The sequence below is a fragment of the Neopsephotus bourkii genome, unplaced genomic scaffold (assembly GCF_033783945.1).
Source record: "Neopsephotus bourkii isolate Nb327-2 ecotype Australia unplaced genomic scaffold, CSIRO-AGI_Nbou_v1 NB_38, whole genome shotgun sequence".
In the NCBI taxonomy this organism is placed as follows: domain Eukaryota; kingdom Metazoa; phylum Chordata; class Aves; order Psittaciformes; family Psittacidae; genus Neopsephotus; species Neopsephotus bourkii.
The window spans coordinates 1,514,800-1,537,245 of NW_026900555.1; the positions used below are offsets into that span (position 1 = coordinate 1,514,800).

A 22,446-nucleotide genomic window follows, 5' to 3' on the forward strand; every position below is an offset into this window, starting at 1 on the left:
CATTTAATTTATAAAGCCAAGTTAAATAGGACAATTTTGAAATCTGGGCCTCACATACATGTTTAACCATGTACTCAGAAAACCCCCGTATATGAATTTTACAGAATTTTACAGATCAATTTTGGTGTTGGAGGTAGCAGGACAAATCATACATCTGGCTCAGCTATAGTTTCTTTTAGGGCAATAAGCAAACCACCCAGCTAGGAAACTGTTTTTCCAAAAGCTGACTGCTCACAATTCCAGATTCAGTTTAACAGAAGCTCTGCATTCAGCACCAGATTCATGTGCCCAAACACTGTCCTTGCAATCCCATTCTGAAGGAGCAATATAGCTCAACTGTCACTGCCAAAGCTCAGCCTAAAACTGGATGTATCGGAATTGACTAGACTACAGGATTACACACATTTTTGCATGAGAACTTCGTTCAGTCATTCTGTTCTCTGTCAGCAAGCAGCAGCCCATGAGAGATTTTCTTGGATGAAGACAATAGTTTGCAAAGATTTAATTAAGCTTAATTAAGCCAGTCTTTCTATAAACAGTTGTGGTGTAGGAAATTTTATTATGGTATTTGTGTGGAAACAGTGTTTCAGTCCCACAAAAGTAGTCACAACTGTATCACTCTAAAGGGAACTGTTCTATCTAAATTACAATGAAAGAGAGCTCTAAAGTAATTCAAAGACCATACATCATTTTCTACTGTCTTTTATTAATGAGCTCTATCAATAGTGTTCTCATGAAATATTTAGTAATAAAAGATGCAAAACAGTAGACATTTCCTTTCACTTTGAGCCTTCAGCAATTAGAAACTTCTTATCAGATATCGGTTTTAGGTACCATGTTTTGGCTAAGGAGTACTGAATTGTAATGCATAAAACCAGACTAATAAAGTTTTGAACTTTTCGTATGATAGTAAAAGCTTCTCTCCATTTTTCACTCTGCTTGCCTGGCTCACATCTGAAAAAGGAGAGAGGACTCTCAGAAACAGAGAGTGGATTACAAAATAATACAAAAATTGCTTGATTGGAGTTTCTTTTAGAGGTGATGAGAGAAGAGTTACATTGTTTTTAATCCCCTCTCCCAACCAATTATCAGTTGCTCTGATAAAGCAAAACCAAAATGTCCACTTCGTATTACATAGTTCTTTCTATACCACATGCCAAAGAAAAAAGAACTTGCAAGGAGTCAATTGTTGCCACCCAAAAGCACACCAATGTAGTCTTCTTTCAGGTTACGCTAGATGCTATTTTAAAGTCAACTTAGTAAGCCCATCTGTTCCCTTTCTCCTTATCACAATAAGAAGAAAGAATAAAACTAAATATCCAACTGTTTCCTAAAGTGTCTCTTAATGACAAAACAGATTTCCTAGCAATTACCAGGATATTTTAACATAACAAGAAATCTAAAATGATAACTGGTTAAACTGAGCAGCTAGGATTTATACATAGACATCACATGCTTCCTAGTAGCTTCAATATTAAAACTATTTTCTCAAAAATATGGTAAATTAGGAAAAAAACAACAGAAAAAGGAATTTACCAGCGTTCTATATGAAGCGTTGAGAAAGTTCGTAAGGCAGCTTCTCTGGTCAGAAGTTTAAATCCGCACTGCGTGTCCCTGATCTTTTTGACACAGAGAAACCATACAAGGAAGTGGAACCCATACATTAGAATAGTTCGAAAGTAAGAGCGCTGTGGACAAAAGGTGAGAAGTTAGATTGCTGCATTTAGGTGATGAGTGACGTATTCATGCAAGACTGGCTTACAGGACAATAACTCTGCTTTGTGATAGCTTTCAAAGTTTGTAAATGGTTTTTGTTTTGCACTGGAGTGAAACCAGAATTTTTCAGTTGTTACAGTGAAACAAAATTACAGCTGAAAAGGAAAGACTCGATAGTCAAGTGCATGGTTAGTACTCTGGCTTAGGATACGAAAAATCCAAGTTCTTTTTTGTTGCTTTCCCTAATTCAGTGCAGCTTTCTGTTCTGGATAATGACTTACCAAGTGGAGCAGGAACCTGGAGATGGATTTCAATTACTTAGTGGGGCAGCCATGGTACCTTCTGCATGATTCTCTGGGAATTCCCCCAGTGAGAGTGAAGGAGGAGGGGGAATGGCACGCTACATTCTCTACTCCACTGGATGCTTACAAGCTATTTTTCCTCCTCTGTCTAGTCTCTTTCCTAAAAATCTGTTGAACAAGTCCAACAAATTCAGAAGTTACCAGGACAAATGGACAATGGAGAACAAGCCAGCAGGACTGCACAAAGACTGCTACTCCTAATAATACACACTAGAAAGGTTCCAGCTCCTACTTTGACACAAAAGTAATAATAAACCCAGGCTTCATAATACTAAAAAAACAGCAAATGGGACCATCTCTTCTTGTTTGCCACCCACTTCTTTAGTTCAAGACTGAATGATTGCCAGAGTTTGAACACATTGTATTAAGGCACTTTAGGGAATGCAGTAAGAATGAATTTTTTTGTGCAGTATACAATGGCCCAAGTAATAACAGGACTGAAGTAACAGCTGCTATGCAAGACCATTTATATTTCCAGAAATGTTACACAGTCACCTCTTTTGTTTTCACAAATACATTTTATGTTCCTGGTATATGTTCTCCCAGCCTACTCTTCGGTTATACTTTTGTTTCTGACATAATAGTCGTAACTTGTGCCTCTCAAAAGGTATTCCAGCTCTAGGTTTATGATGGGTCTGATGTGGATTCTTTGGCTCTTTTGATGAAGGTGAACCAGGTTGTGACCAAGAACACAAGGCTACTAGACCAATAAGTAAAGCTCTAAGAGGCTGCATGACTGTGAGGCAGTGAAACTGTGCACTTACTCCACAAAGAAATGTTCCTGGATTATTTTTATCACTCCCATGATTTTATGCATGTCATACTATGGGTTTGTTAAAGTACATTACCAACTCCAGAGGCAGAACACAATTCTTGATCTTGAGACTGAATTTAAATTCTTGTCTTAAAAAAATCCCATGCAGCTGCTTATCAGAGCTTCATTCTACTATTTCAGATGCCACTAAGCCCAGAAAGAAATCCCAACTTCTCAAAGATTGTTCTGCAAATTTTTTTTATACCTACTACACTACACAACAGTCTCTTCCCAGTAAAGGCAGTCTTTCCTTTTCAGACGAGGGACAGATGGCTAATGAAATGAAATGGACTACAATTGGCAATTCCTTTATCAGAAAGTCAGAAATGTGGGAAGCAACAGGAAGCAAAGGATGGACGCATCCTAAAATTTGTACTTTTGCATTAAAAGATACTGTTCCAATTCCTCTCCCTCATGTATTAAGACCTTTAAACATGAAAAGACACATAAATGCACTAAAGAAAGTTTATCTATATTTAGTACCTGACTACACAATGAAGCATTTTGTTCTGGGCTCAAATTCATCAGCTACAAGATCATCCTGAGTAGCAGTATTTCCAGGATGCACTGCCTACACAGGTAACAAGTAACTGCAAATGCTATATTCTGTGCTATAACCAGGCAAGTACCATGTCAAAGATTTACCTTAATTTCTAATAATGATGAAGGTTTTGGATTTTTTTGTTTTGTTTGGACACTAACATACCCACAGCAGTGTTTACAAGAACTCTTTGCAGTGAACCACTCCAATATTACCTGATAAACCAGAAGAAAGAAATTAAAGATCTACAAGGGGCTGAACATTACCAGTGTAACTTCTTTTGAACTTTTGGAACTATTTTAGTAGTTGTGCACCTATTTTAGAATCATTTCAAGTATTAAACATCAGTATAAATCAAAGCTTACTCTTGAGAACATTCAACATGATGAACACATCCAATGATGCTGAAAATTGAGTCCAGCAATGTGTCTGCTGCAATACAAGTTCCATGACTGTGCTTTGTCAACTACTGTCTGCCAAGACATCAGAAAACCAGATTCAAGATAAGACTGTGAGCCTATACACCACTGTTTATTCCACAAGAGTCACACATAGAACAGTGCTGTCTGTGTGTTCATAACTCAAAAATTTTGCTATGAGTAATATGGAAAAAATACAGCACTTGCCCGTGAATTGAGAGACTCTTCAAACAGTTTGTTGCTAATTAGCCCTTACTCATTTGAAACAGGTTTCAAGATCTGCAGGTCAAGCTCTTGCACTGGAAGGGGATCAATAAAAATGAACTCATCAGCTGCATTCCACTCCAGCCCCAGTACTGGTTACCAGCTACCAATTCTGTCAGGGATTAGAAGCTCTGTTTGTAAGATGTTCTGAACTAGGAAAATTCAATCCATAAACTGAAGCACTAACCCAAAGCAGTTCAAAGCGCCTAGAAATCCAGGCACATATACAGGCATACACATCCTATGTGTATGATGGAGCACATGCTACACTTATGAAAATTATGAAAAAACTTATGAAAAGCTTTTCCTATTTTTTAGCTTCCATGCTTTTACAAATATTGATTATTTAACTGTAAAATACGCAGGACAGCATCAAATAATGGAAGTATTTGAGTATTAGTACACAGCAGGAAACGGAAACAAACCTTTGCTACTGAGTCCTTCTCCAGGTGAGCTCTAGAACCACAGGAAATAGCCATTTCATTCTGCACATAAATACAAATTAAAGAGTTATTATTTAAACTAACATTTTCTGAATCAGTGGAATCTTGTGTTGAGAACTGAGTAACAAAAAACTTCAAAGCAGTATACTTTTCTGCCTCCTGTAGCTGCAGTTTTTCTACTGCTAGTTTCTGAGGCTAAAATCAGTCTTTTCTACAGTTAAACAGATCACCTAAAATTTATTATATTTTGCATATGCTGGATAGAGATTGCTGCAATTTGTTCGGGTCTGGTTTAGCTTACATTGTTCCTCTGAGGTATGCATACTGTGAATGTGTTAAAAAGCACAGATAAGCATTTAGCATTCCTAGGCACTTAAGTGTTATAATATGCCTTCCCTAAATATTGCACTGTGGCATGGATAATAGAATAAACTACTCAGTGCACTGATGTACCTTCACACAAATAAAATGCCACGGTATCAGCCAAAAACACCATCTGAAATTAATCAAAAGATGTAATCAAAATGAAAGATTTAATATTATTCTCACACTACTGCTTCTCACATGAAATATCTTCAATCTGGTATACTTGAGAGTGCAGGACTGATGCTGCAGAAGCAGCGACTGCTGCTGCCGCTTTGGTAGCAGCCAACATCAGCCAAACATCGCCGCCTGGTGGCTGCCGCACTTCTGGTCCTGCACTCGCAGAGCACAAAGCATCCCTCGCAGTTCCTGCTGGAAGGGGGGACACTGCTTCCAGCACCTCGAGAAACTAGCTACAGGTACCTCACTCATCTGCATTTAAGCAGAAAATAAACCTCATCTCTTTCAAGTCAAGCACCCAAAGGAGAATGACGATGCAGGGAGGAGCTCTTGTTCTACAGGTTTTTGAACTTTGATTTACAATAAAAGTTCTTCCAAATACTGTCATTAAACTAACAACTCTGAGAACCTCTTAAAGCAGGGTGAAATTAAGATGCATCCTTAAAGGTATGTAGGATGACATCAAATAAAAGGAAAATACAATAAAGTAAAAAAAGAAAAAAATTATTTTTAACTGAATAGGCAACATACAGTATTTATACAGAGTAGAACAACTTCAAAGGAAGAATGGTCAATAGAACATTATGTACTGCATTGAAACAGGCACAGTGTATGCAAAAGAGGTAAGAATTCTGGCAAAGCCACCTTCTGACAGCCTATTCTTGCAGCTTTTAGGCTTACACCTTGGTTTCCAGACTTACATCTATCTCTTCAAGACTTACATCTATCTCTTCAACCAGATCTCAAAAAACTCAAGATGAAGAGAATTAGAAAAATCAATCTGAACACATGTGCATTAAAATGAAACCATGAGAATTTATACTCACAGGCCATGGCTGAAGATTTTTTAGACCTTCTTCTACTTTTTCAATATCTGCAAATTTTGTAGCTCCATCTGCATCAACCATAAGAATATTTTTCCCCCGAGAACTAAACACACCCTGCAGTCAAAATAATCCATAAATATCAACACCTTTGAAATCAGTATTTATCTTAAGCTAGCTACAAGACACTCCCAAAAACCTAATGAAGTAATTAGAACAGTGGTATCTTGAAAATTCAACACAACATGTTGACAACAACTTAACAATTTATATTGTAATAAGGACTGCACACTGAGTAGTGTGCCACAGCCACAGACAGTGCATGAACATGAAAGGTTAACAATTTCTTCTCCAGAGAAGCTTTCAAACTAAAAGCTTTATAAACCAAAATCCCAAGAGACAACAAGTTGCTAGAGTCAGCTACACAGGGGAGCACAAAGCAGCAGTGATTAGCAGTTGCCGCTGCCTTTGATAGCGTTACTTTATCATTTGGAAAGGAGGATGCAGTGATATTTTTTCGTAACACTGTTTCAAGAGCATTCAAGAGATAATCTTAAATTAGTTGCGAGTAGTAAGTCTTAAGTCACAGCACCACTGCAAAGCATTTGTGATGCACAGGTCTCAGCTTGTTTTGACATATTATTGGTCAGACATCTTTGCCAATTTTTTAAGATGTCCAGACAGGAAAACAATCAGCAGTGGGTTTGACAAAAGTACTGCCTGAACCAAGCATGTGTGACTTTAGAAGAACCTGTCAAGGAAGCAGCAGTCTATATATCCACCTCACACTCTGTAGTTCAAAAATGTATCACACAGAGAATCTTTCTCCTTCTCTTGGAATAACTCTGTAATTATATCCCTTACAAAAGCTCCAGACATTTGAATTTAATGTTCTCTCCATTTGCTATAGTTACTTGTGTATAATAAAAAAATAATTTAAATTGACTTATTAAAGATAGAGCTTAAACTACAGTCACTGATAACCCATAAATGACACAACAATTTTTCATAAAAATAAGATGTCAGTCATCTTAGGAAAAAAAATGTTCCTTCTAAATGTGTAACAGCTATTTTATTTTTAGAACATGATGATTTTATGATAAAATTTATGTAAAAATTAGTATGTGAAAACATAAATGGTGCTGGCTTTACTATCAAATGCAGGTGATACCAGTGGCCTCCAGTGAACACAAACTTTGCTGCATGTGATTGTCTGTTTGTTAGCCATTTTTAAAACCACAGGAATGATGTGCAAATCAATGTTTACAAATATAGCTGTATATTTTCTACTAAAACTTTAATATGTAAAAGGTTACTTGTTTGGTCACTTTTTTTAAAGGCAAGCCTATTTCTAAGTGGAACTAGCAGAAGTGTAAAATTCAAATCTTTTTTTTTTTTCCTCCTTTTGAACTGTCATGTAAAAAAAAAAAAAAAATAAATCCGTTATCGATCTTCCTGTCAAGAAAATACTGTTTCCAAGATCTAAAATGAGGTTATTTTAAAAAGCTTTTGCCTTCATTTATAGAACCCATACTCAGTTTTCTGATAATAACTTTGTTAATGCATGGAGTTCAAAACATCTATCAGCACAGCTCTAGCTGATGCATATTTGGGCACAGGTAGTTCAGACAACGAGAAGGAGATGAAAGCACCAATTACCATCCTGACTGCTCCTCCTTTCCCTCGATTTTTTACCAAAGTAAGCACTCGCACTTTGTCGCTTCCGTGTTTCTTGCAGTACTTCATTGCAACCTGATAAGACAAACAGAAACCAGCATAAAACAAAAACAGAAGTCAAGACAGAAGTTTACATCTGCTCACCCTTTTTAAAAAAACATCATGGAGCTATAACCATTTCAGGCAAATACATTGCCAGTGTTTGCTGGAGTCTGTTTGGGAAAATAAAAACCGGTTCAGATTCAACACAACAGGAGTGAAGAAACTAATCATGTTCAGTAAGAACAGGGTATCACCCCAAGTAATTCTAAACCCCATTCACCCAAGTCTAAAAACCTCAATACTAATATAGTTTATATCATACTATTACAGACCTTTTATACCAACACCAATAGTTAATAAAAGAAAAATAATTTTCTACCACTGCTACTTATTTTTCACTTGTCTTGCTGCTATCTGTGGTTTTAAACAAAAATTCAGAGCGACCTAAAATCCCATTCACACTGCAGGAATGTGTACATTTTGTTCCATGTCGTGGAGAAGAGAAAGCGTAAGTTTTCTTCTGTTATTTTCTAAAGATTATCTCAAGTCCTTGTAAGTCCAGAAGCCTATGGCTGCAGTGTTCTCAGTTAATTCAGAAAGAACGCAAAGCAGTCAAAAATATATATATAAGTAATCATTAGTGGACAAGCTTAAGGAAAGTAAAAGAGAAAGCAGCGTTCATTTCAGCAGCTAAAACATCTAAGCAGTAGTAAAAAAACCCCTCAAGTTGGCCAGCCATTTTTTCCAGTGACATACATCAAACTAGCAGAAGAATGCAGAACTGTTTTGAAAACCCTACCAGTGGCATGGGGATTTTTAAAAGAACAGTGCCACGAAGGGTATGAGAAAGAGCAATACAACATTCCAGCTGTTCTGTCACAGTACGGAATAGTGATTTAAAAAGGCTTTTTAGCTTCCTCAAGTTTACATTCACATCACTGTGCACGTTTAGAATATTTTATAAGAAATTTCCTGAAGATAAGAATTTTTAGAATCTCAGCTGCAGGAAATGCCTATCGCAGATGCCAAACAAGAATAGTAGTATTTGCAAAATAATTATATATGTATGAATGTGTGTATGTGACATCCACAATGCATACAAGACAATGACAAAGTATTCAGAAACATGAATTTTAATTGGTAACTACTACAAGTAATAAAATATAAATGCAAAACATTGCTATATTCCACAAATAGGTACAGAAATCCACACCTCTGATTGGTGAGACACTTCTTTTCCTTACCTTTGTAGTTTCATCTTTACTACCATCATCCACCACTATTACTTCATACGTGAATGAAGGATCTCGTTTCTTAAAAATAAAACCAGAAATAATGCATTTCATCCAACTCCTGAAGTAGGCAGTAGGTCTTTCAAACATCAGCATTATTCTCTCCCTATCCGTTTTTAACTCATTCATGGTTGCCAACAGACACTAATACAATAATGTAAATTTGTTAAGATGGCATGATTAAAGACTTTTGCCATATTTGACGTGTGATCCATTACATCAGCCTTTCACAGTTTTCTTCAACTATGATCTACAACTAAAAAATCAATTTTAAAAGCTCGTAACAGCAGCAATGTTAAGAAAACCCAGACAAAACAAAATCCTCAGACTTTCAGGATGGGCTTCTTACCCGAGAACAAATGCTTAAGAAACTTGTTGGAACAAACCAGTATTTAGGTTAGGAAGCTAACTGTATGGTTAAAACTTAATTTCTATCTTGGAGAGATATCATGAATACAAAGACTTTTCATCATGTAGTAGTATATTAAATTTTTACTTAATTCAAAAACTTACCAGCATTCAATTTAAAAACAACTGATAAGAGTCAGAAACATTGTTTCTAAGCAGCTAAATAATAGTGTTTTAATGTACACCAAAATAACAATGTGAATAGATCACTGACATATTATACGATGCACATAAAAATGATAAACTTTGAATGCAAAATGAAAATACCTGTCTTTTTTCTAGATAATCCAAGGCTTCATCCATCATAAGAGGTACTAGAGAAAAGGTGGAGGAGGTAAGGTTAGTAAATCATAACAGGCAAAGCACCAAAAGCACCTGCAAAAGCAAGCTGAAAATAACCACAGAGCAAAGCTGAGCAAATGCCCTCTTGCATAAAACACTACCTTCAGTAAACAATCTTAGCACCTGCAACTCTTAAGTCTCCTCCTATCTTAATGCAAAAAGAACACTGAAGAGAATCACACATGTAAGACATGATAAAAAGATTTCTTCTGAAGAACAAGCTTTACATTTTGAAATATGTATCTACACAATACTAAAGGAACAAAAATAATCATTGCCCAAAACATCCTACGAATCAGCACTGAGTTTATCTATTTAACCAACAACAAAAATTCCTAACATTAGCCAATAACATGCTTTCTCTTACTAAGGCTGCTGGCCCTGATGCTTCAGCCAAGGAATAGCCACTACTTTTGCAGCTGATGCATTTGCAGTTCAGAAAGGCATTCAACCTTACAGTTGCTGTTGCACTGCAGGTTCATTCCTGAGCACATTTCAGGTTATTATTCCATCACCAAAGAAAGGGACAACCAAATGAAAATCACATTAAGACCCTGCTTACTGAAAACAGGTGTACAAGAACCAGAACTGAGGAATGCATTAGACTTGAGAAAGGGCCAGGCCTACCTTGTGTCCAGATACACTTCATAACATCTCTCTTCGCGGGATCCCAAGCAGCTCAGTATTTTCACTCACCAAGAAAATGAATGACAGCATATCCTGCCACATAAACCCCATGTCAAGCTTTAAAGCTTGATTATTTCTATTCCATCTGAAAGCTTTTGCTTTTTAGTATCAGACACTCACATATATGGGCAAGTCAGAGACCTGTGAGATCATCCTTTTCTCCTGCTCGTCTGAGCTGCAGCTGTTGTGCACAGAATGGAAAGCTCTCAAACCGCTTTTAAAAAGTCTTTTTCTATTTCTAGCCTTACAGCATTTACATAGGCAATGAGCAGCCATTCTGCTGGACTTCATTAGAATAAAGAGGCTCCTTACAAATCCCCATGCTATTTTTACCAGCAGAAATCAAGTTACACAGTGTCTTAATTTTGAGATTCAATGTACTTAGACTGTTTTCTAGAAACTGTCCAAATCAGATCATAACCTAGCCTGCCAGAAGCTACTGCTAACATAAACTGACCTCTGCGTTATTAAAGCAACAACAGATAGATTTTCTTCCTTTTCACAAAACAAGAAAAATCTTACACCGGTCTTCCTCGTTGTATGAAGGCACAACAACAGAAAGCTCCTTGGTAGGGGGATCATGTATACTTGGCACAGATTCTTTCCTGCCTTCAGCATTTGTGAAGAATTTCTCTTTTTCATGTCGGTGAAAGGTTGGCATTTTTCTGGCAGTTATATGAGCAACCATAGAAATCTGTCATGCAAGACAAAAAGAAATGAGAAAAAATAATTGAGCATTCTACTAAAAGTTTACCTAACTGTTGAATGTGCTGCAAGGGGCAACCAACTATACTCCAGTAATGAGGTGGGTCAACGGTGCAGTCCTTCATCCACTGACCAAATCACACAAGAACAAAACCTTCTCAGGCCATTTGATGGCACCGTTTCACCCACTCTGACAACTGCCAGCATCATTGGCTTGTTACTGTTTTTAACTGCAAAGCATGGAGATATTTCTAAAGTGGCGACCCAAGCCCTGCTGCCCCTTCCCTGAGTAATCTCTACCACACAAGCTGGCACTGCCTCTGATCCTGCACAAAGCCACCAAAATCAATGGCACTACTCGGGACAAGTGCTTGCAAAACTGAGGCTCCGGTCAACTTTATGCCTAGCTAAAATAAACCTGTAGAACTCGGTCTTTGGGAGTAGGAGTACTTCGGAACATCGTACACACGGTACTGTTGGCGAGCAGTGGAGCATCACTCTCCACGTGTCAAACTTCTCCCAGTCGTACGGTATTTCAGTCACTCGGAAGCGTACAGGACTCCCCAGCTAGTGGTCACTGTGTAAGCGCGTTAAGGGGATATTTTAGAAGGCGCGCTGTCAGAATGAAACGCTCCACTTTTAGCTCGTTTTCGAGGCGTTTCACCCAACGCCTTGCGAAAACACTCTCCCCACAGAACACCACACACCAGCACAGCCCCGCCAGCGGCTGCGCAAACCGGGGTCTGTCGCCCAGCCCGGGCCAGCCCGGGGCTCCAGTTCGGCTGCAGGCCGCAGAGCCCCCCGGCAGGCCCGGCGCTGGCAGCGCCCATGCCCCGCACCGCTGTGGCGGCAGTGCGGCCCCACGTACCGCGCCCTCCCGGCACAGCGGTGACCGCGGCCCTGTTCTCACCAGCACCAGGAGAAAGGCGGCTAGGCCCGGCAGCGCCAGCGCCAACACGGCTGCAGCTGCGGGCAGGGACGGGGGCAGCGGGAGCTCCATCGCCGCTGAGGAAACCGGCGCCGAGCCGCAGGCACCGCCCTGCCGCACAGAGACAGCGATGCGGAAGCGAACACCGCGTCGGTGCCGAGAGCGGCCGCCCTGCCGCAGCCTCGCTCTGAGGTCGGCGGCGCCCCCTAGCGGAAGGAGCCCGTCACCACCGCCCACATGCCGCCGGGAAGCACTTCCGGCCGGTCACAAAGTGGCACCACCTCCGGGGCGGTAGCGGTGCAGTCATGGCGGAGGCTTTCAAGTAGGTGCCGGGCTCTTTCCTGAAGGTTGGGATCGTGTTGCTTCGGTGACTGTCTGGGCTTTCACCCCCGTCCCGCCGCAGCCCAGCGCCTGCGCTGGAGGGGAGGGGAGGGGAGGGGGGCTCGGGCGTATGTTCTCGCTTACCATTTTTTACTCCAGTGCGGTTTCCCGCTGCTGTGGTGTCTCCATGGAAGCCGGCCACCGCCCGGAGTCGCAGGCGGGTGTCAGAGGCTCCCTTGGAGCTTCCCACTGGGCGTCTGGCGCTTCATGGCCGTGCGCGGGCACCTGGCTGTTCGCTGCGCTTTGAGACGGGGGGGGGGGGGGAGGTGTGGATCCTGAAATCACAGACAGGTTTGGGTTGAAAGGGACCTTAAAGCTCATCCACTTCCAGCGCCCTGCCACGGGCAGGAACTCCTTCCACTAGGCCAGGTTGTTCCAAGCCCCGTCCAACTTGGCCTTGAACAAAGCGAGGGATGGGGCATCCAGTGTCCTTGCTTCTTTCAGATTTGTGTCGTAGATGTGTTAATGAGGGTTTAGCAAGTGCTTTTATGTGAACTGGAAGAGATCAGGCCATGTGTTTGGGACAAAAAACAGTAGTACAGGACATGTGGGAAACCTGTAGGGGTTAAATCATAGTTGCTGTTAGGAGTTATGATAGTTCTATATGTTAGTTTACATTTGGATAAATTGTTGGGTTTTTGGGTTGTTTTTGGTTGTGGGTTTTTTTTTCCTCTTAATTGCTTATTCTAACAAAGCTGAGAAGGCTTTGTTGAAATACTGATAATGCTTTTATGAGTTTTTTTTATTTTTTACTTTAATGTTTGCTGCTTAAAATACACATAAATGCTGTTAGTAGTATATAATTAATGGTAAACATTAATTGTTTCTCAACAACATGTACAAATATGAAGCATATTTCACAATTCTAGATTTTCTTAGATTCTAAGAAAAAACGTAACATTTCAAGACTAAAACCATTTCATAGATCTGAATGCAGTCCTTGAACTAATGGACGTTTCAGTTGCTGTAAAAAAATTACTCTTCCTGTATTTCTTCAAAAATATTCTACATCTTTATCTCAATAAACACTCCTTTTGAATTAAAACTAATAGTCAAGATTACTGAGGTGAAAGCTAGTAGTTCTTTGTAAGGTATTTGTGCAGGCAGGTTCCTTATACAAACATCTTGGAAGTGAAAAAATCTTAGATCAGGTTAGAGTTTTCTCATCTCTATAAACATATTGTTAAGCAGCTTTGTGAATTATCTTGATTTTCAACTTATTTGTTGTAGGTAGTGCTTGTGTATCTTTTTTGTTCTTGATTACTTGGGAGCTTGCATGTGAGCTTCTCTTTCTGTTTGTTTTAGAACAGTGGAACCATTGGAATATTACAGAAGATTTTTGGTGAGTAGAACACTATATGCATGTATAAATTGCTTGTAATCATTTTTTTTCTTGCTTGCTTCTGCTTTTCTGATTTCTCTGTATAGAAACTTAAAACTATAAGGGAAAGCCAGAAATCACGCTGAGCAGGGGAGGAATGGTCCTACTCTTAAGAATGTGTTTTTCCCTCTATGTGTGGCATTTTTGTGTCAGCAGGTTGTGTCCCTGTTCAGCTTCATGAGTAAATGTTTCTGTTGGCCTTGAAAGGAATGCAAGTTAAATTTGACCAAGATGGTGGTGCAGGTTTGTGTCTAGCACAAAATCACGTTAGACCAGGCTCTTATATGTTGTGACTAAAAATTAATAGAGACTATTGCTGCTAACCATGCCCACCGCAGCTGTGAAGGAAGCCCCCTGACTTGTTGTATTAAGTTAGTCTATCCATTACTAAGGTAATACTAATCTACCTAGAAATTGGTCCAGTATTATAGCAGTCAGTTTTGGTTCTCATAATTGAACCAGAAGTATTTTCTTTCGAGAAGCTTGAAATTGTGATGAATAATAATTAATATCTAACATGATGGTGAATTGGTGCAACTTCTAACATAAGGTTCAGGTATTGTACAGCTTCTGACTGACAGTATTTGAATGTTGGGGGTTTTTTTGGGGGGTGTTAAGCTGGTTTTTAGTGTGTTTTTTTTCTTTAGTTCACCCTAACATTAGTTTTAAGAGCTGCACTAGGTGTGGATGGGGGAAGGAATTGCCTACAAAATCCGAACAATGCAGATGGGCAGAAACCCTCATTTTAAGGTATCCGTGAGCATCAGTTCTTGAGCGATATCCTGAATCTAGCCTGTAGAATTTACCCTTGAGACAATCAATCTATTGTTGTATTTATTTTCTCAATAAATTAAAAAACAGCCTTTTTTGCAGGCTTATATAGGCACAAACTGCACGTCAGTTGATGAAAATTGGCTAGAATGTGATGAAGATCTCCCTAGCATCTTTGTAGCTGAGTGTATCTGCTAAAAAAGACAATTCTATTTTATATTAACTCCTATAGAAAAACTACTGGTGTGTTATTAAATAAAATGGTTTTTAATTTGAACTTTGTATTTTTTGTTTAGAAAGAGAACTGTCGCCCTGATGGACGAGAGTTGGGTGAATTCCGGACAACCACTGTCAATATAGGCAAGTGTTTATTTGTAATAATAATAATGGAGGAGGTATTACTAATATCAGATGATAGAAGTGACCTTCGTGACTTGCTGATGAGTTTTGTTGGTTCCTGCATTTTGGAACAAGAAAGAGGAAGGATATTTAAGAAGCATTAAAGAGAATGCATGATACAGTGATAGATTTGGGTGTTGTTATTCAGTCCTGCTTCTGGGCTGGTGTGCACAGCACATCTTTGGTGGTCATGGAAGCTTGTTTCTGAGATCAGCAGCATGTGATACAGGTGGTGAAGGCAGTATCTAGGCATATACTGATCAGTGCAAAATGGATGCACTGGATAGCATCTAAAAGAGGTAGTGATTCTTGGCCTCTGCTTTTTTCTAAGCTTGACAAACAACTGTCTCGAGCAGAGGCTAGATACTTCTTATGCAGTAAGGTACAGGGCAGCACCTTACCTGCCATTCTTACACAAAGATAATGAAGGGACTGGATCATCATTTCTCCTATGGAGAGAACCTGAGGGAGCTGGGACTATTCAGCCTAGAAAAGAGAAGGCACAGAGGGATATTATCCATGTGTATAAATACCTCAAGGGAGGACGTAAAGAAGACGGAGTCAGGCTCTATTCAGTGGTTCTCAGTGGTGGGACAGGAGGCAAGGAGCACAAACTGAAACACATGTTACCTGTGAATATGGGGAAATGCTTTTTCTGTGAGTGTGACTGAGCACTGGCACAGGTTGTTGAGAGTTGTGGAGTCTCCATCCTTGGAGATATTCAAAAGCTATCTGTATACATTCCTGAGCAGCCAGCTCTAGGTGGCCCTGCTCGAGTACAGCACTTGGACCAGGTGACCTCCAGCAGCCCCTTCCAGCCTCAACCCTTCTGTGTGATTGACTGTTTAATATAGATTCTGTTCCCACCCTGGATTCATTGAGACTTTGCTTAGGCTGTGCTTAGTATAAAGTGATGGAAAGTAAACACTTTGTGAAGGTGGGTGTTTATTAAGGCCCTCTGAACTGGAAAACAGATTGTTATCTAACAGTGCTTTCTTTCTTCAGGTTCAATTACAACTGCAGATGGTTCTGCCCTGGTGAAGTTTGGAAATACTACAGTGATTTGTGGAGTTAAAGCGGTTGGTTTTTGTTTTAGTTTAGCTGTTAGCTGAACTTGTGCATTTATGTTTAGAATGAACCTCCTGTAGAGTTACAATAATATGTCAGTCAGACACCATTAGGGTCTTTCACCTGAGTTACTTTCAGACATGGAGTTGTCTAGTCCCACCTGTAGAGTGTGAGAATGTGCTTTTTGTGCTGTATATTGTGTATGGGGAAAGATAAATACAAAAATTAAGTCTTTTTTTATTTCTAGATAAAAGCTTTATAGTTAAGCAGTTACTGAATCTTGACCAATAAGTGCATTGGTAATTAGTTGGGTGGATTATTAAATGTCTTGTAGCTTCAATTTTACTGCTGGACTGCCATGAACTGTGAGACAAATGACGACATATCCCTGTATTGAGTTTTCCCATAGGAAAAATACAGAAAGGGACTGTAAAAGCGGCTCTTGTAAATCTCATTGTATTGGTAACTGGCAAGAAAATGACCGTTTCTTTATAGAATAGCTGGAAGACCTTTTGTACAAAATCCAGCTCTTAGGTTTTATCTTTTGTTTGTTTGTTTCTCTAGGAACTTGCTACACCCACAGAAGATTCTGCTAATAAGGGATATATTGGTAAGTTTTTCAGGCCTCTTAAAAGAAGAATGAATTTGGGTAAAATTGTGTTACTTAAAGTCAGTTTCCAGCTTGATATATAAGCAGTGGTCCTTCAGAAATGTCAGAATTCCCCCTGCTCTTCTTGTGGAATTTCCATCTACAGCTGCCTTCTCACAGCTGATTCCAGGCCAGTCTGAAAAGAGACCTGTGCCAGAAGGAAGTACGTATTCTAGAAGGGGGAAGGCAGTTCATCTATAAAAGATTGTGGCATGCAAGGTGATGTAAACCCTCTTTATTTGTGGGAGAACTGTGAAAGTCCCAGGTGCCTGTTTGGAGTTTCTTTTGAAATGCAGTTATTATGTGGGAACTGAGAGCTTAGACAAATTCCCTTTTTATAAGGCATCTCTAAAGTATGTTATTTTCAGTAAGCTTGATTCTGCTTAGGTGTTTTCATTTTTTTCATAAATGTTTACGCCTGGTTTTGCTTCAAGTCTAAAGCATCAGGTTTTAATGGTTGATGAAAAGCACATGGCATACCAGTAAAGTCAGGCAGTAGTGTGAAAATGCTGTTGTTTCTTGCTCAGTTTAAGAATGCTTAACACTCAAGGAAAAATTTGTGTGGGGTCATATTCGTAGCAGGATTGCAAACAGAAGATGGCAGTTAGGAGTATGTGCTTCTCTGTGGACTGTATAGTTTCTGAGTACAGAGTACTGCAAGTTCTTTAATACAAATTCATGCCTAACTTTATTTTTGAGAGAAGTAGGAAGACTTGATTGAAAAATTGCCTTTAATTTGAAGACAAAATGATATTAAGAGTGTGTATAGTCTTACTTGGTTTTGATATCCCACTGCCTGCTTTCTTTAGCTTATGACTAATGATTCTTGCTACTTAGTTCCAAATGTAGAACTGCCATCCCTCTGCTCACCGAGGTTTCGCTCCGGCCCACCTGGTGAAGAGGCTCAAGCAGCAAGCCAGTTCATTGCAGATGTGATTGAAAAGTAAGAACATAAGAAGTGTTTCTCTTGAAACATAAGAACTCAGCAAGACAGTTTTCTGTTTCCTGGTTTACATTCTTGTTTTATTTCAGTTCACAGATAATAGAGAAAGAAGACCTATGTATTGCAAATGGCAAGGTAAGTTGTACCTCACAATGAAGAGAGATGTACTAACGGGATCAGTGTTGAGATGTTAAGGTATTTGGAGTTATGGGTTGTTGCTGCTTTTTAGTTTTCATAGCTTGGCTTACATCTGAAGTGTAAAAATTGTATGATAGAAATAAGTAGCTTTGGTCATGTGGCCAGCATTTTCTCAGATTTTGCACCATTTGCTTAGCTGCTGTAACATCTCACATGTACAAACCTTTTTCGATAGCTTGTTTGGGTGCTATACTGTGATATTATATGTATGGACTATGATGGAAATCTTCTGGATGCCAGTGCCTTCGCTTTGTTAGCAGCATTAAAAAATGGTAAGTCTTCTCTAGAGAAAGAGACACTCGAATTAGCGTTGCTTGGAGAAATGTTAGTTTTGTCTCAGGGTGAATAGGTAGTGGAGTCACAGTTTCTTAAGACTGCTTGGTTCCTGTCATTTGAATGCTAAATTATTAAAATGCAACTCCCAGGTGGAAATGATGGTATGGATGCCATAGATGTGCAACACCTGAGGAGTAAGAGCCATTTGTATGTGTATTGCTGTTCTCTTGCAAGACTGCTACCCTGCCTTGTGTTCTTCCATGTCAGAAAGCTGAATCTTCCAGCAGTGACCATAAACAACTTTAATGTCTGGAACAGGTTCTTACCTCATTAATGTATTTTGCGTAGGCAGATGCTGTTGGGGGCTTTGCTTACACAAATACTCTCTCAACAACAGAGTACTCCTAGCTTAATGTGATACAGTTTGAAAAAAAAAGTGTTCATGCATGCAATGTGTGGATTGATTGTTCACAGGTATGTGGCTTATAAATGCACATAGGAGGCAGAGTAGAGGGGAGCTTTCAGCAAGGCCTCCTTTTCCAGCTGTGAGTTGCTTGCCTTTGAATTCTTACAGCTGCTTTGCTCCTGATTTCCATCTCCCAGAACTGTATGGATCTCATTTTCAAAGCAGGACTTACCTGAAGATCAAATTCATTGATTCTACAGATACATGTAACTCATGAGATGAAGCTATATTCCTCATGATGAGACTATAGTCCAACAGACTTTTTTTTGGAAAAAATACTTTTGGTTAAATATGGCTCTAAAATAATGTAGTTGTATGGCATTTTGGAAGCAAGTGATACTTCTGTGCAAGGAAGAATGTTACCTTGAGTAGAAAAATCAAATAATTTGTAAGGTAAATACTTTCCTCATATTCAGTAATTATTTTTTTTGTACAGAACACCATTACTGTAGCCAGAACTCTGATCAATTTTCAGTGGCTTAGAAAGACTTAAATATTTCAGTAGTCTTGGACACCTTTAGACCTACTAAATCCAACAATTTTTAATATTATACCATTGTCATTTTTCAGTACAACTGCCATCAGTTACTATAAATGAAGAAACTGGTTTATCAGAAGTTAATTTTAAACAGAAGACTCCTTTGATGATCAGAAAGCATCCGGTTGCCACATCATTTGCTATATTTGATGAGTAAGTTCATAATCGTTTTGTACTTATGAACAACACTATGGAAAAGAAGTGAAAGACAGAGGGTGCTATTGATGTTTATGCGCTTCTGCTAGTGAAGTGCATGCAGCCTCAGGCAGTACTGTTTCACTTTATCTGAAATTCACAGCCTCTCTTGTTAACTGCCCTGTAGTTCAGTAATATGAACAATTATGCAGTATGACAAAGTCTGTCCAACTTCTTCCTTAACACAGAACTTGTTCCCAACCTAAAAGATACAGTTAAAAGTACAGGAATAAGTATGTTTTTGAGGTATCTGAGAAGGAAGAACTAATGTTTTAAAAGCCTATATAAATAACTGATATACAAGATGGTAGTTCTTGAACAACATATTATCAAGGACTTCGTTAACAGAGGAAGTAATAGTCTGGTAAGAACGGCAGAGCCTTTGGATAGCTGAAAATGTAATTACCCAAGATGAAGTCTGACCAACACTCTTCAAGTCATTGTTCATGTAGATCAAGAATCTGATCATAAGACTTCAAAATAACCATATCTAATAACTTGACTCCTTACCTGAAATTGTTTACTGGCTCTTCATTAGTCCAGATGTTTTTTTTTCTGCTGTCATTTACAAGAAATGCAGGGATTTGTGGTGACATCCATTTGAAAAGTAAAAAATGACAAGTGATATGCTGCTCACTGTGCTACGAGTCTGATTGAAGATTTAGGTATGTTTAGAGACTTTGGGTGCCTATAGCACGTTAATCTGTATATGCAGAAATGATTAATAGGCTCTTTCATTCATATAGGGAGCAGGGAGCACGGAACTCAAATGTTTTGACCAAGTGATTACCAAAATGAATCAAAGCAGAAAGTGATCAGTACTTTAGAGTGCTTCTGTTAATTGCTTTAATACCAGTTTTTGTGGGTCTGAAGTGTGATGTAAACTGGAAGTGAGAGTTTGGCTAGCACCACCGGCAGATCTTGTTGGCAGGGTAGTATTTGCACACAAGTCACACACATACTTGCCGACAGAAAAAAAAATGTTGTCTTTGGAAGAAAGCTTTCAGTTGTTGTTGGGCTTTGTCCCTCCACTGAAACCAGCTGTTGCATTAAACAACTTACCCAAGTCTCCCTTTAGCTCTTAAAGCTAAATATTGAGGGTGAGTGTGTTTATGTGTGCTTGTGGTTTGTGGTTTGGGTGTTTGGGGTTTCTTTTAAATTCTGTTTTATTAGTTTTTGTACATCTGTTGACGCAGCCTTCTACAGAATGTGTTTTACATAGTCTGGCTTCCGGAGACATTTTTCTTCTGCATAAAAGCCTTCCTTGAATCAGTGAAACTCCTGGGTTGCTGGACATGTGGCCATGGGTGAGGATTGCTGGTGCAGGGTGCTGTGCAGCTCCAGCACTGGCCCCTGCGCAGCAACCGGTACATAGATAATGAGCCTGACGCTTCAGACTCTCCATGTGTGCCAGGTCCCTCTACACATCATGCAAATACCTGATGCTGCACAGTGCATGTGGATAGAACCAATATAGCAATATTTCTGAGTATGGCAGAGAAGGACTTATGTTTTCATTACATCATTGCTATTAAATGGCAGTGTGAAACTGTTAGTGACGCTTTAAATTTCAGCTTTGAGTTCAAGATTTTGTTTTGCAAAGTTGGCTTGTAGATTAGATCCTCTTTCCCCCTCCCCCCATTGGTTTGCCCTATTTTTAACTTAAATGGTTCAAAATAACAATATTTAGTCTCTCTCAGTGGTGTGCATCCTGTTATGTGTGACAGCTTATTTTGGCTGCCTTAAGGAACCCAGTAAATGCAGTTATGACTGTTCCTAGTCTTCCGTTAAAAGTTTTCTAACAAGAAACTGAGAACTACTCTGGTGAATTTACCATTGCAAATTAATTTTGCCTTATGGTCTGGTAGAGATGAATGCAGCCTACACCTAAACCCAACACCACTGTCTTTGATAACCACAAAACAAGTGACTGCAAGTGACAGTTTAATGGCATTTTCATAAAATTGGGTGTCACAAATCTATGAAACTTTGGCATAAAGCTGTACTTTCAGCAGTTGGTGTTACAAGATGCATGCATATGAATATGTGGAATCTTCCAAATTTTTTGGTGTTTTTTTTTTAATCAGTGCATTTTGGTAAGAAAACAGATAACCCTGAGCACTAAATCCACCTAATGGTATTTTGTAAAAGACTACAGTACAAGTTAATGTTATGTGTATTTTGCGATAACACACACACCTCTGCATATGTCTTTTTTTCACAAGCACACTGCTCATTGTTGATCCAAATGCTGAAGAAGAAGACTTAGCAACTGGAACAGTGACTGTTGTAACTGATGAAGAAGACAGACTCTGTTCTGTCCACAAACCAGGTACTTCCAAGTTCATTACACAAGAGCCTGTGGAGACAATTACCTTTTCTTGACCTACATGTTAGGTACCTGCTTTTTGTTGTAAAATGTGGGTGCTTCATAAGAACACTGTCAACTTGAGAACTTATTAAATGACTTGCTCTTGAAATTCCTTTTCAAAAAGGTGGCATGCCTGAAGTTCAAGAAGTCACAGCCTGACTTATGTACACCACAGCAGATTTTGAGCATGCCTCCTGTTATACCTCTAGTTTGTTTCTGTTTTCTTTGCCGTGTGTTCCCCAGGTGGAAGTTACTGGTCATGAGAATTACTCTCTTACTTAATATGCTCATTTGGAAAATACATTTAGAGATGCATAAATGAAGTATTGGTAGAAAATACTTGTTTCCTTTAATTTTTAGGTGGAAGTCCTCTCACAGGAGCCAAGCTTCAGGACTGTATCAGCAGAGCAATTACAAGACAGAGGGAAGTAAAAAAGCTGATAGACAAAGTAATAAACAGTATTAAGCCCAAGTGAACAAAAGGAGAGATCTTTTTGAAAATGGATTTGTAAAAATTGTATTTGTTACAGTGTTCACAAACCTTTCATACTAAATAAACAAATACCAGTACTACATTTACAAAGTTCATTTTTTTTCTAAAATGTTTTTCACCCTTATACTATATACAGTGCTGCTGAGTGGTAAAAAAGACAACATTCTGTTAAAAAATCAAGTGACTTAAGGAAACCAGAGTAGCTGCTTTATAGGTGAAATCTCCACGTTCTGGAGGGTTGGCTTCCAAAACCAGTTAATTTATTTCAGTGTTAATGTCAAAGTTTGTTTTCCCACCAGTGTTATAAAAC

The 22,446-nt window shown here is 39.0% G+C and overlaps 2 protein-coding genes across 4 annotated transcripts in view; one reads left to right on the top strand and one right to left on the bottom strand.

The window, feature by feature from the left end:
* ALG5 (ALG5 dolichyl-phosphate beta-glucosyltransferase) overlaps positions 1–12,209 on the bottom strand; it is a 25,283-nt gene extending 13,074 nt beyond the window's left edge. Inside the window, exons 1-8 of one of the 3 annotated variants that reach the window (XM_061345632.1) lie at positions 11,948–12,209; positions 10,897–11,068; positions 9,613–9,659; positions 8,890–8,958; positions 7,586–7,678; positions 5,930–6,043; positions 4,542–4,601; positions 1,537–1,688 (exon numbers count right to left, since the gene is read on the bottom strand). In XM_061345632.1, coding sequence (XP_061201616.1) covers positions 1,537–1,688; positions 4,542–4,601; positions 5,930–6,043; positions 7,586–7,678; positions 8,890–8,958; positions 9,613–9,659; positions 10,897–11,068; positions 11,948–12,079 — 839 coding nt within the window. In that variant the 5' untranslated portion in view covers positions 12,080–12,209. The remainder of the gene's footprint in view (positions 1–1,536; positions 1,689–4,541; positions 4,602–5,929; positions 6,044–7,585; positions 7,679–8,889; positions 8,959–9,612; positions 9,660–10,896; positions 11,069–11,947) is intronic. The other 2 variants (XM_061345638.1, XM_061345648.1) reach the window with 2 other exon arrangements.
* Positions 12,210–22,231, top strand: EXOSC8 (exosome component 8). Its single transcript, XM_061345663.1, has 11 exons — positions 12,210–12,329; positions 13,694–13,730; positions 14,837–14,900; positions 15,945–16,018; positions 16,572–16,617; positions 17,494–17,599; positions 17,689–17,734; positions 17,973–18,069; positions 19,110–19,230; positions 21,498–21,604; positions 22,004–22,231. The coding sequence occupies exons 1-11, from the start codon at positions 12,313–12,315 to the stop codon at positions 22,117–22,119; spliced, it is 831 nt and encodes a 276-aa protein (XP_061201647.1). The 5' UTR covers positions 12,210–12,312; the 3' UTR covers positions 22,120–22,231.
* Positions 22,232–22,446: the final 215 nt, after the last annotated feature.